We start from the raw sequence: 15,606 nt of genomic DNA, 5'->3' as shown, positions 1-15,606 counted from the left end.
CAGGCCCTCTCTCAACAAGGGAAACCACGTCAGGCAGTGGGAGTGGCAAATCTCTTCAAAAACTGGAAACTGGTCAACTGGAGATCGATCCAGGGAAAGGGAAGTTTGTTTTCACCAAGACAAGGACAGAATAACGAGACTGCCCAAGAATCAGCCCCTCTCTGCAGGGAGTGGGAGGTCTGTTCTAGCTGCTGTCACAGCCCCTGCTGCAGACAAGCACAGTGAGTGGGTCCACGCTTATTTTCTTGTGATGTGTCTAGACAGCCGCCTGGACATCCTCCTCTAGCCTTTCCCCCCCACCCTGACTTTGGAGGAACAGGAACCCTGGGACCAGGTGAAACCAAACCCCTCCCCACTCCACCCTTACCCAGCACATCATCACAATGCGCAAGCAAGGTGGGCACACAGACTGCTACTCCGAAAGACTGACAGTGCCTAAGATATGATGAGCACAGGAAGAGGTTCCAGCAAGGATGGGTCACATCTGGCAGAGAAACAAAAATCTACTTGCCTAGAAACTGACCTAGGGCAGGCTCCTTATGGAGCAAGGCCATTGTTAATTTTCCAAGCAGTGCCGCTCTTTGCCCTGAGCCATTCACATCCTCCCCTGCCCACCGCCATCAACATCCAGGGTGCTTCTGAGCCTGCTGGGACCTCCTGGACACACTGAAGATCTGAATTCAAGGATCCATTCGGATCAGCCTCTGGCCAACTCAGCAACTCGCTTAGACTCAAATCACAGGGTCTGTTTAATCGCCTTTAAAATATATCATAAAGGAAGATTCCAAAAATATGAATCAAGTTACAGGAGAAGAAGCCCAGTGGGGAAAAATAAATACCATAAGAGTGACTTCAAAGTCCACCTGGGCAAAGTTAAATGTTACATTTCACCCCTTCTACAAGTAAAACAGACACTAATTTCGAACATACACTGTAGAATTAGAAACCCAGAAAACACTATGGAAAACACTAAGAGTAATATGTTTTAAATATGATTACACAATAGCTACTAATATGCTCAGAACATGAAACAGGCAAATAATAATAAACATAAACAGGACCCAGGCTGCCGTGGACTTTCCCCGTGCTGAGGGCAGTTAGGTGTGCCCGCTCGCTCGTAAAGGGGAAAGACCCAGGTGTCCCGTGAGCGGTCACAAGTAGGGCTCACAGGGAGGCGGCTCAGGCCCGGCCCTCTGCAGATTCGCCCTGCTCTCCTTGACAGCGTGTCCGTCAGCTCCCTGGGGAAGCTCCAACTTGGTGCACAGGCTGACCTCCTCGGCTTGAGGAACGAATATTCCAGAATTCTTGGAATTTCAGGCACACCTACACCACTTTCACAAAAGCAAGTGGAACTAGGGCTGATTCCTGTCCTGGCAAGCTGGAGTGAGGTCTGCCTCTGCCCCACGACCCTGGGGAAGCCTCCACGTGCTCTTGCCCTCAGCGTCCTCACAGGCAAGGCGCTCAGGACTCTTGCCTGAGGCCCCTCAGGAGGCTGCTGTGAGAACCTATAAGATTCAGAGCAGAAAACAAAAATCTTGGGGCACCTGGGCGGTTCAGTCGGTTGAGCATCTGACTTTGGCTCAGGTTGTGATCTCATGGTTTGTGAGTTTGAGCCCTGCATCAGGCTCTGTGCTGACACCTCAGAGCCTGGAGCCTGCTTTGGATTCTGTCTCCCTCTCTCTCTCTGCCCCTCCCCTGCTCATGCTCTGTTTCTCTTTCTCGCTCTCAAAAATAAATAAACATTAAAAAAGAAGAAAGAAAGAAAGAAAGAAAGAAAGAAAGAAAGAAAGAAAGAAAGAAAGAAAGAAAAGAAAAGAAAAGAAAAGAAAAGAAAAGAAAGAAAAGAAAAGAAAAGAAAAGAAAAGAAAAGAAAAGAAAAGAAAAGAAAGAAAAGAAAAGAAAAGAAAAGAAAAGAAAAGAAAAGAAAAGAAAAATCTTGACATCAGGACTGCATGATATTTATGAAGCAAAACAAGTGGGAAACACATCCACACACGAAGTGAGAAACTGAAGTCACAAGGGAGAGCATACAGTTTCAGCCACATTTTATTTCTCACACAAAAAATGGATCTGAAGCAAGTTATACCATTCATTAAGAATGCACAGGTATATGTTAAAATAGTCTTTTGAATCTCGTCTGTACAGTGAAATATCTTCAATAAATGGGAGAAAGAAAAACACTGTGCATATATATAGATATAGATAAATAGACACGAGGTGGTGTCACTTTCCCAGCTACTAGGCTAGGAAGCTCCTCTTATTTGACCTGAAAGCATGTGGGGAAATCAGAAGATAAAACCCGAGCTGACCCTCTGGGCTTCTTGCTGAGAGCTCTCATGAGCACCCAGCTTCAGCTTCCTGGGACGCCAGGACCTTCCCCACTTGGTGACCACTTCCACAAAGGAATGTGCCAGTCACCTCAATCCCAAAGACGGCCTTATTCAGGAGTTGCTGGGCCCCAGCCACCAAGCACCCCGCCATATGCCCACAATAAGGTAACAGAGACAACCCCTTCTGTCTCTGGTCTCAGGAACCAAGGTCATTCTTCAATGTGAAAACTAGACTTGTTACTAATTACCTCCACTAAGATTTATGGGTGAGATACTGACTCATCTCAAGGACCAGCATTTAGAAATGGCCTGAAAGCTGTTGCTTTTTGGGTGCCCAGGACATCACTCGATACCCATAAGTAGCCTCTGGTGACAAGAACTTGCTCAGCCAGAAATCACAGAATACTGGACTTAGGAGAGAGCTCCGAAAACGAGGCCCCGGAGAGTGCTATGTCCTGCCCAGGGTCACAGAGCCACAACAGAAACCCCAAGCAAAAACACATTTTGTTTTTAAGGGGGCCTTGGATCTGAAAAAGAAAAGCCATGTGCTGAAACAGAAGTGCACGCTCAGAAGAAAAAGTCACGTAGTGACTGAGAGCTGTAATGTTGAGGGAGGCCTGCCCTGTGCTGCACATGGCAGCCATCTGGGCGGACTGTGAGCTTTCAGGGAAGCAGGAGGGCTGATTTAAACAGAAACAGAATGAACCGGCCGCAGACCAAGGTGCTGAAGCGGGTCTCTGCACTGCATTTGGCAATGAGAACAGCCGTGGCACAGAATAAGCAAACACATTTGGGCACCAAGTTCTCTCTCCCATTCTCCCCTGCTTGCTGTCCTGACAAAGAACTTGTCTTCCCAAAGTCAACCTCACTCCTATAATCAGGCAGGGGAAAAAAAAATAAATCACAGTTTAAAAGGAAAAAGGTCCCTCAACGAAATACACACTACATTTAAACTGGTCACATTATATTAAAAAAAAAAAAAAATGTGCACTGAATCTTCAGAAGAGTCAAACCTCTAATCGGATTAGGTTTCCAGAGCTGTAAGCAGGATTCTGTGGTTTCAGTGGAGAAGTCATGGTACAACTGAAATCACTGCAAGGGATAAGTGATTTTTAAACCACACACACACACAGATACACACTTGCCTTAAGAGGAGTATATACACAACACAGCAGCTACGTGGGTGGTCGGTCAGGCTAAGGGTGCGTGAACAGGAAGCCCCCTGCTCCCTAACAGGAAAGCCCCCAGAAAGGATTCAGCAGCAACAAGTCTACAGCCCAAACGTGAACAGCATCGTCCCTGAACAGACACAGTTAGTCGGAGCCACCAGAGCCTACAGCCTGTGGGAGGGCTCGGTTACAGTCCATTCTACTGCGTACACTTGAGATATTACAGTGTATTTTTTCAGACTATTATAAATAATTTCTCGTGCTTTCTGGAAAAAAAAAAAAATCAAACGAAGCCTTCTTTCATTCAGTCTGTGATGAAGTTAAGGTGAACCCTTCTCGTAAAGCACAGCTCAGGCTCCCCAGGGCTTCGTGGGCAGGATGCTCCTCTGATTAATAAGCTTGTGTCCCTCCAGCCTACAGAAGGCAACCGTCCTGTCACTCCAGTGCAGGTGTTCTCAGGAGGCCCGTGTGAAAGCTCTTGGGGAGCAAAGGCATCCAAGCTGTGCACCTCTTCCCTGCTGGGGGGCAGCTACAAGGCAGGCAGGGGGTCCTCTGAACCGGTCAGACACAGACGAACGTCTCCACTCTCTGATGGAGCACCGAAACAGAAGCTCTGGCTTGGGAGCTAGAAGTACCCAGCAGACCCACCCCAGGTGGGCACAACACTGCCTTCCAGGTTAAAACTTTTGTATAAAAGACCCAAATGGTCTTACCCCTGTGACTTCTTTCCAACTCAAAGCTATGGTTTACCCACAACCCAAATCATAAGCACACAGACTGTATATATACAGATTGTTTTTAAATCCCACAAATAAAAAACACTCTACAAAAAAAAACAAAAAAAAAAAACAAAAACAAAACAAAAACAAAAACAAAACACCAGTGAGTTGAAGCCTTGTCATAGTCTGAGACACACCAGTGGGGCTTGCCTTGGGGCCCTGCCCCTCGCTCTGCTCACTCTTGCTCTCTCGGCCCTGGGGCCCCTACTCATCCTCCGTGCCGGCTGTCAGCATCCCCTTGTCAGCCAGGTGAGATCTGAGGGTGTTGAAGATGTGCAGTTGTTGATCTGGACGCAAGGTCAGGAACTGCTGAATCAGCTTGCTTGGGTTCGGGCCCCTGGAGGAGAACGTGAGGAAACAGCTCTGAGTGGGGGGACTCAGCAGCTTCTAGGGCCTGATTATCCAAATAGCTGCTGTTCCCTGTGGATTCTCTACTCTTGGAGGGCAGGGGGCCTCAAAGAATCCATTAAGAGCAGCAACTGAAAACTGCATTCATATTTGGGATGCTTTTCACTTCAACTGAGGTGTAGCTAAAATCCCAGATGTTCACCACACTCAAAAATCCAACAACTGGCTTCAGATGGAAAGGCATCGTACCTGATAAAACTGGCAATGTACACGTTGACAAAGGTGGCCATCAGATACTGGCAGTCAAAGCGATCCATGATGCCGCCATGGCCGGGAATGGTATTGGCAAAGTCCTGTTAGAGGCAGGGGAAGGACTGGTAAGCCTGGGCTAGGCCAAGATCAAACCCTGCCCTATGGTCCCACCTCAGTGTCCAGCTACTATCCTGAGTAGCTGAGGGCAACAGAAAGTAAGAAGTATGGACCCAAATGCTGAGGGTATAATACCACACAATCTTATTATAAAATGTTTCTTTTGAAGAAAGATACAAGGTATATTAACAAATAAACTGAAAATCCAACTACAGTTGACTCTTGAACAACAGGGGTCTAAACTACAAGGGTCCACTTAAACGTCATTTTCTTCAGTAAATATAGTACAGGAATATAAATGTATTCTCTCTTCCTTATGATTTTCTTAATCACATTTTCTTTTCTCTGGCTTGCTTTATTGTACGAATACAGTATATAATACATATAACATACAAAATAGGTGTGAATCAACCAATAATTCTTCTGGTCAACAGTCACATGTGAGTTTTCTAGTACATGGGAGGATGCAGTAGGGGGGAATGTCAGTGCCTCTAACCCCTGAATTATTCAAGGGTCAAAACTATACTGAATTTTCTTGGAAAGCAATGTATTTTTATTTAACCTACCTAAATCTCATGCACGAGTGAAGGAAAGTACACATTAACAGTCAGGGTTTATAGCCTGGAATTTTGAAGGGGGCGGTGGTTGATGGGGTGGGACAGGAGACTGGGCTGGGAGACAGAAGAATAGGGAAGAAGATTTTCCTACTTTGATTTTAAAGGCTCGTTTGAATCCACTTGCAAAGAATCCTCCAAAGGGGCCGATGAGCGAGGCAAAAGTGGACAGGGCGATGCTGTGGATCTGGAAGGGGTACATCCAGACTGTTGTCTGAGAAGAACAAGGGAAAATCAGTCAAGATGCCTTGTTGACATAAATAACTCTTTATCAAATGAACTATATTTTCCCTCCAAAATCAAAATGAGTAAGAAAAGTGGATTTTGTGTTTGTAAATCTCGAATATCTGACTTAATGGAGGACATTAAGCATCATACATTCAGTCTGTTGCAATATGTTTTGGCTGACGTATGCGGAGAAAGTCCAGCCTTACACAAATTAGGTAGTTGAAAAAAAGGAAGAGTAGGGGCGCCTGGGTGGCTCAGTTGGTTGAGCATCCAACTTTGGCTCAGGTCATGATCTCACAGTTTGTGAGTTTGAACCCCATGTCAGGCTCTGTGCCAACAGCTCAGAGCCTGGAGCCTGCTTCGGATTCTGTCTCCCTCTCTCTCTGCCCTCCCCCACTCACACTCTGTCTCTCTCTCTCTCTCTCAAAAATAAAGACATTAGGGGCGCCTGGGTGGCGCAGTCGGTTAAGCGTCCGACTTCAGCCAGGTCACGATCTCGCGGTCCGTGAGTTCGAGCCCCGCGTCGGGCTCTGGGCTGATGGCTCGGAGCCTGGAGCCTGTTTCCGTTTCAGTGTCTCCCTCTCTCTCTGCCCCTTGCCCGTTCATGCTCTGTCTCTCTCTGTCCCAAAAATAAATAAACATTGAAAAAAAAATTTTTTTTAAATAAAAAAAATAAAGACATTAAATTTTTTTTTAAATAAGAAAAAAAAAAGGAAAAAAGGAAGAGTATTTTAGCACTGTCTTTCAGATGCTTACGGGTATTCTGCTCTGATACTGCACCAGAACTTGACAAATGGTAGTTTCTTAAAAATTTGTCGAATTTGAGATCCAGGAATGAAATTTTTGTACTCTTAGCATTAAAATCCATTGGTCTGTCTTGAACTTTGAACGGACCTTTTACCCACACGTGACTGCTGTAATACCATGCACTGACTATTTAGGAAATAATAGTTCACTAAGTTATGTAAATCTTCCAAACGTGGACACATTTTGCTATATATAATGTCAAAACATCATTATGTTAAAGTCATCATATGTTAAAATCACTATAAAAATCTTACAAAGAATCACCACAACTCTCATCAGCAAAGCTATGAAGTATTAAGAGCTCTGGTGGAAACCCTATTACACTTTCCAAATTACTAATTTTCACTTGGCAGGTGAATTTTATCGTTGGTAACAATCACCGTTAGGTGTTTTCCTTGGAGTGACAGACTCACTTTCGTCATCTTCAAGGAAAATGTTCGTCAAATACACAGGCCTGAAAAACCATAGCTTGTCGGTACTTTTCAAGTAAAAATGATGTCCCTATAAAACAGCAGCTAGTTCAGCTCATATCTCAAACAGGCGCACGCGTGTTTCCTTTAGGTAAACGCTGTACTTCAGTATTTACCAGAAATCTTTTATGCATCCTTTTCATACACAAGAGTATTAGAAAGATATGTATTCAAGGGTCAGGATTTAATAAAATGAATAGTTTTACTGTTTCATCAAAGACACTCTTCGGAGGAACTCTCTTATTCTCACTGCGTGTGTGTGGCACGAAGAATCCAATGACTCAGTCCAGTTCGGGGCCAGAGCCCCCACTCATACGAACGCACCAGGCGAGTTTACCCATCACTGCTTGTGTACCCTACCATTCACAGCAAATTTCAACAACGTAAACAGGCCAATAATGTCATTATATTGTTATGGAAATAATCGTGACTTCACAGGCCCCCTGAAAGGATCTCAGGGTCCCCCAAGGATCCACAGAGCACAGTTTGAGAACCACTGGTCTAAATGAATAGAAGTGAGATGAAGTGTCTCCTTCTGCTTTCAGCCTGAACTGACCTGAACAATTCTCTGTCCTGGGGCTTGCAGCGTTGTGGAGGGAGGAAGCTAGGTTGTTGTTGTTGCTGTTGTTGTTGTTGTTGTTTTGAGGGAGTGGTCACTATCTAACCAGGGATAGCTTGCCCCATGTGAATGGCACGTACCAAGCCAATGACCGACCGGATCACCTCAGGAATGTTGTACTCCTGCAGACGGAAGAGGTCCGAGGGCTCACAGTCCACAGTGAAGCTGTTGGTGTCATTGTTGTACTCCACGGGGCAGACAAAGCATCTGTACCCGGACATCACATAGGACAGCTGAGGATGAAGAGCAGAGACGGGCAGAGGAGACCAGTCCCAGTCATCCTGCCTGGGTGGCAGACACGGGGCCTGGCTGTGTCCCTCACAGCGCCTAGCCTGCTCGCTGCAAGCTGTGCACTAAATCAGAGGTTCATATTTCCCCACGTAAGTATTTTGCCAGAATCTGGGAAAAATTTTTAAAAGAGGTTCATGGCCTGCTGAGGCTTCACACATACTTACCCCAACATCCAGGCCAAAATCCAGGACAGACCTGAAGGAATCTGGGCAAAGAACTACAAGAAGATTCCCCCCATTCAGGGAAGCTACGGTCCCTTTTTCTCAGCATCTCTTAATTTAATTCAAATGGGAGGCAGGTTGGCAGGGAGTGATATAGTGAGAGACAGCCAGTCCAGAGGAAAAAGGAAGAAGAATAATGAAGTAAGGGAATCAGTACTAGAGGATGGCTGGACACCTCTGAAGAAAGGAGAGAGGCTGGCCTGATGGTCAGAAGCAGGGAATGCTCCAGAAAGGGTGGGAAGATCAACCACCCACAGGCAGGGCACAAATGGGAGAGAACCTTGGCCAGAGTGGCATGGCTCGCCTCACCTCCCACTCTTAGCTGCCAATCACTTGATCTTGAAACATCAAATGCGTGGACAAGAACGCTACCTGCTGAGTGTCACCGTGCCTCGACATGGGGGGAGTACAGGTTCACACGGCCCTGCTCAACTGCCAAGACCCTGTTTGGAATCTGGCAGATAAAGGACAGCTGGATCTGCCCGGGCCACTTCCGGAGCATGCCAGGCTCATGCCCCTTGCAGGGCAAGGTTACCATTCAGTGGGACAGGGTCCTTGGCCTCGGGAGACAAGCTCTCTAGCCCTGGACAAGCTTTGAAGGTGGGCTGAGGTCTCTGTGCCCTCTCCCACCCAGCGGGAAACCACCACCTACCAGAAGGCCAAACACCACTGTAGCAAAGAAGCCCCCAATGAAGCCTTCCCAGGTCTTCTTCGGGGACAGCTACGGACAGAGAGCAAATCTTAACAAAGGTCATTTTGATAAGTGGCTTTGGAACAATGATTACTTGTTTAAAACCTTCCTACTGTTAAAACAAACAAATAAAAAATAAACAAAAAAACCTTCATTCTGTTAACCACCTCCCTTTCTAAAAATAACCCCATGCTTGGTTTCCTTGTTCCCAGCCTGATATCCCTCAGTTTCCTTTCTGTCCCAATTAGTCATTCAAATAATTTAATTATATTATCAAATAGTATACTAATTAAATAACAACACTCAAATTCAGATCGGAGCCCCCAAAGTGTGCCTGTATAGTCTATACAATTATCTTCTCTAGGAACTTGTTCTTCCTTTCTGAATAGTTGTCAAATGTCTTAGTCTGGCTTTTCTCTTAAGACTAAACTGTTGCAAGACTTTCTCCAAGATGACACGAAGACATAGACGCTAGTGAGATTTCTTCTGTGCCAAGCTGATCCTCACCGTTGCCTCACAGTGGTGTTTCGTGTTAGGGTGACCCACTTACCTTAATGAGTGGGGTCCGACCAAAGAAGAAGCCAAACATGTAGGCCATAATGTCATTACAGATGACGCAAGAGATGGGGACAATGAACCTAGGGAATAAACCAAAGTAGAAATCAACTCTCCTAAGATGACAATACCTCAGATGTCTATAAAACACTGCCATTCATCACTTCCGGCACCAAAATAACCCCTAAGTACTTGTTCTCCACTAACTGATAAGTAAAAGAAATTAAATAGCAGACAAGCCATACCTAGTACCTGGCACACAGCAGACATTCAAGTGTTTACTGAACGACTCCCGAGTAAACGGAGGTGGTGTTCTCTAAAATGCCATTTGTTCTTTTTATCCTTACAAAGTAATATAGGCACACAATACTACAAATTTAAACTGTAAAGAAAAGAAAGTTTTCCTTGTTTCTCCCATCCCTATCTCCGTTCCCCAAAATAACTGCTTTTAATGACTTCTGACTTCTCTTCTTCTAGAGGTCATCTCCATAATTCTATGCAATATGTTTCATAATTTACCTATTTTTTTTTTTTAACTATTTATGACTAGCTCTGATGAGGCCTACATTTCCTAGTGCTCGGCTGAGTGCACAACCACACCCCATATAGCTGGCTACCTTCTCGCCCCCCCTCCCACCAGCCCCACCATGAAACAGGAGGCTGTTCCCACACTTGTAGCATCTTTCTGCCCTCCTCACTCTCCACTCTCTGGCCAGCACTTTTTTAAAATTTCCCCTATTTAAATTTCTGAATTTCACATACAGAAATCTCTGACTTCCTGGCCCCTAAACTACAGGCAGTATTTTCTGACTTCCTGTTTGTTAAGGGAGCGTCTGTATCCTCTCAACACCACGCGATATTATTTACTTTGTCGAGGCTTCTAGCACATATTCTCTGCTCAACATATTTTCTACATCTACAATTAAATCTTGTAGTTTGAGTGTGAAAACCAACAACCAGAGATTTTAATATAATTCACTGTAGAACTGAGTGGCACGTTTGGCCCTAAAGATAAGGACTTATCAGAGCCATTCCTCGAAATTACCTGAAACTCTGAAAAGGAAAGATTGTGTGTCTCCCCAGGCCATTGCTATCATTGTTTTAAACGTAATAATGCCTAAGGCTGCCAATTATCTGAGCTAGTCTCTGGTCTAAGCACTTTACATATATTTACTAACTTGGAGGTGGGTACTATTATACCCTCATTCTGAGATCTGGAAACAGACATAGTCTGGGATCTTAACCACAACCCCTCAACACTTCTAATATAAACTAGGATATGCCTTACCTTTCCACTAAGATCATCCAGTTTCCTTAGCCAGCCTGCAGACTTCTATAAATACTGATAGATTTCCTGCTGAAACCACTGCATTTCCGGAGTAATGTCTACTAAGTAACAACTATATCATTCTTTTGACACATTGCCAGATTCTATGTGCTAATAGTTTATTTACAATGGCTTATCTGTAATCATTAAAGAAATCAGCTTAACATTCTTTCTACCTCCCCATGCCTATTAGCTTTAGTATGAAGGGTTAGATAAAACTCTGAGATTATCATTGGTTATTTTTTTTTCCTTTCAGGTGTGGATTCTTAGGCAATCCAAAATTCTTCTATAGTTATTGATCTTTTCAGGTTTTCTTCTTCATGACTTTTGGTAGCTTCCATTTTGCCATATCATGAAAGTTTCCTTTTGTTTTCAAACCTGTTGCTATACAATTGCATTATCTTTTATTCTTTAAATATCCATGTATAGGGGCACCTGGGTGGCTCAGTTGGTTGAGTGTCTAACTCTTGATTTCGGCTCAGGTCATGATCTCATGATTTGTGGGTTCAAGCCTGGCATTGGGCTCTGTACTGACAGTGTGGAACCTGCTTGGGATTCACTCTCTCTCCCTCTCTCTTTCTCTCTCTCTGCCCCTCCCCTACTCACGTACACTCCATCTCAAAATAAATAAACTTTAAAAAAAGAAAACTTTTAAAAATTAATTAATTAAAAATATCCATATGCTAACAAGCACATGTCTAATGTCTACAACATTAGTTTTGGGGGAACCTGAGTGGCTCCGTCGGTTGAGCGTCTGACTTCAGCTCAGGTCATGATCTCACAGCTCATGAATTTGAGCCCCGCATTGGGCTCTGTGCTGGCAGCTTGGAGCCTAGAGCCTGCTTCAGATTCTGTCTCCATCTCTCTCTGCCCTCCCCTGCTTGCACTTGCTCTCTCTCTCTCAAATGTAAATAAACATTAAAAAAAATTTTTTTTTAAATAGAACATTAGTTCTCAAAATATAGATCCTGACCAACAGTATCAGCATCACCTGGGAGTGTATTAGAAATCAAATTCTTAGTACTGAATCTACTGAAGCAGAAACTCAGAAGTGAGGCCCAAGTGATCTGTGCTGTACCCAGCCCGGCAGGGGATTTTGATGTAGCTCAAGGTGAGAACCCCTGGCTTAGACTGTAAGCGGGGGTTCTCAGCCTACCTGTACATGAGAAAACCCACAAAATAAAAGGGAAAACCTCCCTCACTGACATCACTCACCAGATCATTCCTTCAAACAGGTTGTGGATAACAAGGTGTGACTGGGTTACAACAATCAGTAATGTCACATGCGTCCAGCCAAACTGCAAAAGAAGATATAGATTACATTTTACCTGTATGTTTACCTTGAAAGGAACTTCAAATAACTGCCAGTAACAAATAGAAAACTGCCAGCAACAATAACACAAACACATAGAAAAAAAATGTCTGCTTCTGTACCTGTCTTATTGGAAGTAAAAAGATACAGAACAGGCATTTGGGAGTAACTTTGTCCCCCAGCTACAGTCCCCACCAAAAGTAGAAACCACAGGGCCCACTTAGTGAGCAAGTCTTTCTACGCTCCAAAAGCCTGGATATGTCTCATTTTCTCAATAAGTGTTTACTAGGTGCTTGGGACACTCAGTGAGGGGATGTTTTCAAGTTGAGGGAGCGATGTAGCTGGTAGGATATTCGTGAGCATTGCCTGAAGCTTCACCCTGAGCCTTACTTGGAGGCCACCTTCAGGTCCTGGTGGAGAGGTTGCTTGGGGTGTATTAAGTAACAGTGATTGGGTCCAGGTAGAAGCAGAGCCACCTAACTTAAATGGGGACACTCCTTCGTGCTCTAGGTTCTAGATGCAAACACAACAGCCTGCATTCCAGACTGTTGATTTGTCACAGAAAGCATAAAAGGCCTGCCGAGTTTCTGCAGAACTTCCCTTAAGCCAAGAATTCTGACACACATATACATTTTCCTTACCATGTAGAACTGCAGTCGATAATGCTTCTTGACCAGACTCAGTACAAACATGCAGAATCCTAGTTTGAGGAGCAGGAAGAGAAGAAGGGGCAAAATGAATCACACTCTGCATTATCTTTGTCCTACTCATTTCCTTTAGACGCATGAAGTGGTCCTCTGGCCAATCCCCTGGCAGCGGTTGGTTAACCCGGGTACAACTCCAAAGCCTAGGGGGATAATCCTAGTCATTCCAATGACAGCAGGGATAATGGACTCCCTCAAGACAGTCAGAGGAAGGCAGTATTTTTAAATCTTGCAGACTACACTCAATTTAGAACACTGTTCACCAGATAGGAATGTTTTGATCCTAGAGCAAGGGTCAACAAACAAAGGTCAAGCCAGCTGCCTGTTTTTACAAATCAAATTTTTTTGGAACACAGTCATGCCCATTTGTTTACATGTCGTCTGGGCTTCTCCTTTCATGCTCAAGGCCAGAACAGAGGAGGTGCAATGAAGACCCTTTGGCCTCCAAAGCCTAAAATATTATCTGGACCTTTAAGAAAAGGTTTGCTGAAGGGAGCCTGGGTGGCTCAGTCAGTTAAGCGTCTGATTTCGGCTCAGGTCATGATCTCACAGCTTGTGGGTTCGAGCCCCCGTCGGGCTCGGTGCTGACAGCTTGGAGCCTGGAACCTGTTTCAGATTCTGTGTCTCCCTCTCTCTCTCTGCCCCTCCCCCACTCACGCTCGCTCGTGTGTGTGCGCGCGCTCTCTCTCTCTCTCTCTCTCCCTCAAAAATAAATAAATATTAAAACAACATTTTTTTTAAAAAAGAGAAAAAATTTGCTGACTCCTCCTGTCCAAAGTTATAGGTCTGGCTAAGGGAGACCCACCTGGTGTGGAGTCAAGGCCACCCCTGCATCTCTCACACTGACCCAAATGGTGGCAAAACAGTCTACAGCCACCCTTCCCCCACCTCCTTCAGGAAGGAAAGAGACTTTTACCCACGAGAGTGCTGGGCCCCTCAAACACAGCCCTGCCCAGAAGAAAGCATGTGGCTATTCTAGACCCCTGACCTGGCTCTGTGAGGGGTCACTCTCAGGGTCTGAGGCATGCTCTCTGACTGTGCTCAATCCCAGCAGACCTCTTGGCAGTGGATTTTCTATTTTACAGCCAGGTGTCATTCACAGAGACAAGTATTGCTATAAGCTGATCAAAAATAGATCAGACAGAAATTTAGGTCAGAACAAATTTCTCATGTGCCTCAAACTGGCTTTGAGGGCAACTATGAAAAAACAGGAGCATGAACACTTAACACTCAGATAAGACTGAGGTTAGATGGACACAGTGTTTGACTGTTTGTCAACTTCTAATGTATCTGACTAAACCCTCACAGTACCCCTGCTGTTTTAGCTCCAGATTATGAAAGGGATTCAAAGATTAAGCTCCCAGCTCCTGTGAAGTCACAGAGTCTTTTTAAACCCAGGTCGGTAAAATTTCCACTACACTGCAATGTCCCCCATGTGGCCACGCCCCTAGCGATAGCCGCTTGTTTTTATACCCAACTTCCTGGACAGTTTTTGTTTTGATCGCACTGCAGAATCTCTGCCAACAAGAGAGTCAGGACAGGACCGTGTTATGCTGTCCTCTGACGGAGGCTGGGACACAAGGTCAGATGGCACAGACTGAAGTCCCCACAACTACACAAGGCCCTCGGTCCCATTTCTTAGGCAAGAGCTGCTACAGGGCCCTCAGCTCTGCTGCCCTGAACAGAGTTAACACCATCGAAACTGCGTGAACCAAGAAATTCCCCAACCTCTCCTCCACAGACATACAAACACAAGACAAACACAAGAACTGGTAAACCGCTGAATGCCTACCTATTAGATAGAGAGTAAAGGAAATGAACCGGTGGTATTTACTGAGAATCCGCAAAGGCTCCTCTCTCTGGACCAGAGTGAAGAAGTAATCCGTCACGGTTTCACCATAGAAGAAATAATTCACACACAGTAGAAAGTACCTGTAAAGGAAGACAGGTCACTGCTGTGAGGGGCACATGTGTCCGCTCCTTTACAGTGAGGCCGTGAAAAAGTTCCAGGGATCAGAGCGGCACTCCACCTGCCCCTCGAGACCCTGGTGGCAGCTTGCAGAGGGACAAGCAGACCAGGGTTCCCTGTTTACTGGTGACCCTGTAGGTGAGAAGTTTATCTGGGAATTTGTGGCAGTTTTCACTCCCTCTCCATGTATCACAAATTGGGGGCTCAGTTTTTGCTCTTTTTGTCCGGTTTCCACGCCTAATGTAAGAACACTCAAACCATAACACGACCTTCCAGAGTGTGCCTCAGCCTGCCTCCCCATCCTATTTCCACTCTTCCAGGAACCCTGTGCACCTATCACAATGGTTGACTCTGGCTTTGCCACCCGTCTGCTTTGTTCCTGTCTTTCCCAGCCTGGAATATCCTCTTTGCTTACCCATTTTTTTCACTTGTTGCTCAAATACCATTTTTTTCATAAAACCTTTATATAACCTAACATGTATCTGTCTCCCCCACATTTATTTCCATAGTATATAGTATTTCATCATTTCACTAAGCAAGTAATTACGCTCTGTCTCAGAACCTTCCTCCAGCCCCTGGTTGGGCTCTGAGCCTGCTTGGGATTCTCTCTCCTTCTCTCTCTGCCCCTCCCCCACTCGTGTGCACGTGTGTAAGCTCTATCTCAGAATAAATAAAGATTTAAAAAAATATATGCTAGTCTAAAAGTGGGGGTCACTGTGCAAAGTCTGACAGATCCACATACCAAGGCCAACGTGTTCATGGATACAGCCAGTGCGGAAGTTTCCAGATCCCAGGTAACTATT

The 15,606-nt window shown here is 45.0% G+C and overlaps 1 protein-coding gene across 1 annotated transcript in view; it reads right to left on the bottom strand.

Annotated features, from left to right (window-relative positions):
- Positions 1-2,028: 2,028 nt before the first annotated feature.
- CDS2 (CDP-diacylglycerol synthase 2) overlaps positions 2,029-15,606 on the bottom strand; it is a 56,511-nt gene continuing 42,933 nt past the window's right edge. The window contains exons 5-13 of the mRNA XM_043602833.1: positions 14,627-14,766; positions 12,772-12,830; positions 12,034-12,116; positions 9,487-9,574; positions 8,898-8,966; positions 7,814-7,966; positions 5,704-5,823; positions 4,876-4,979; positions 2,029-4,615 (exon numbers count right to left, since the gene is read on the bottom strand). Coding sequence (XP_043458768.1) covers positions 4,483-4,615; positions 4,876-4,979; positions 5,704-5,823; positions 7,814-7,966; positions 8,898-8,966; positions 9,487-9,574; positions 12,034-12,116; positions 12,772-12,830; positions 14,627-14,766 — 949 coding nt within the window. The 3' untranslated portion in view covers positions 2,029-4,482. The remainder of the gene's footprint in view (positions 4,616-4,875; positions 4,980-5,703; positions 5,824-7,813; positions 7,967-8,897; positions 8,967-9,486; positions 9,575-12,033; positions 12,117-12,771; positions 12,831-14,626; positions 14,767-15,606) is intronic.

The sequence above is a fragment of the Prionailurus bengalensis genome, chromosome A3 (assembly GCF_016509475.1).
Source record: "Prionailurus bengalensis isolate Pbe53 chromosome A3, Fcat_Pben_1.1_paternal_pri, whole genome shotgun sequence".
NCBI classification, from domain to species: Eukaryota; Metazoa; Chordata; class Mammalia; order Carnivora; family Felidae; genus Prionailurus; species Prionailurus bengalensis.
Note: the sequence above shows the minus strand (reverse complement) of the source record. Positions and strands in the feature narration are given on the sequence as shown.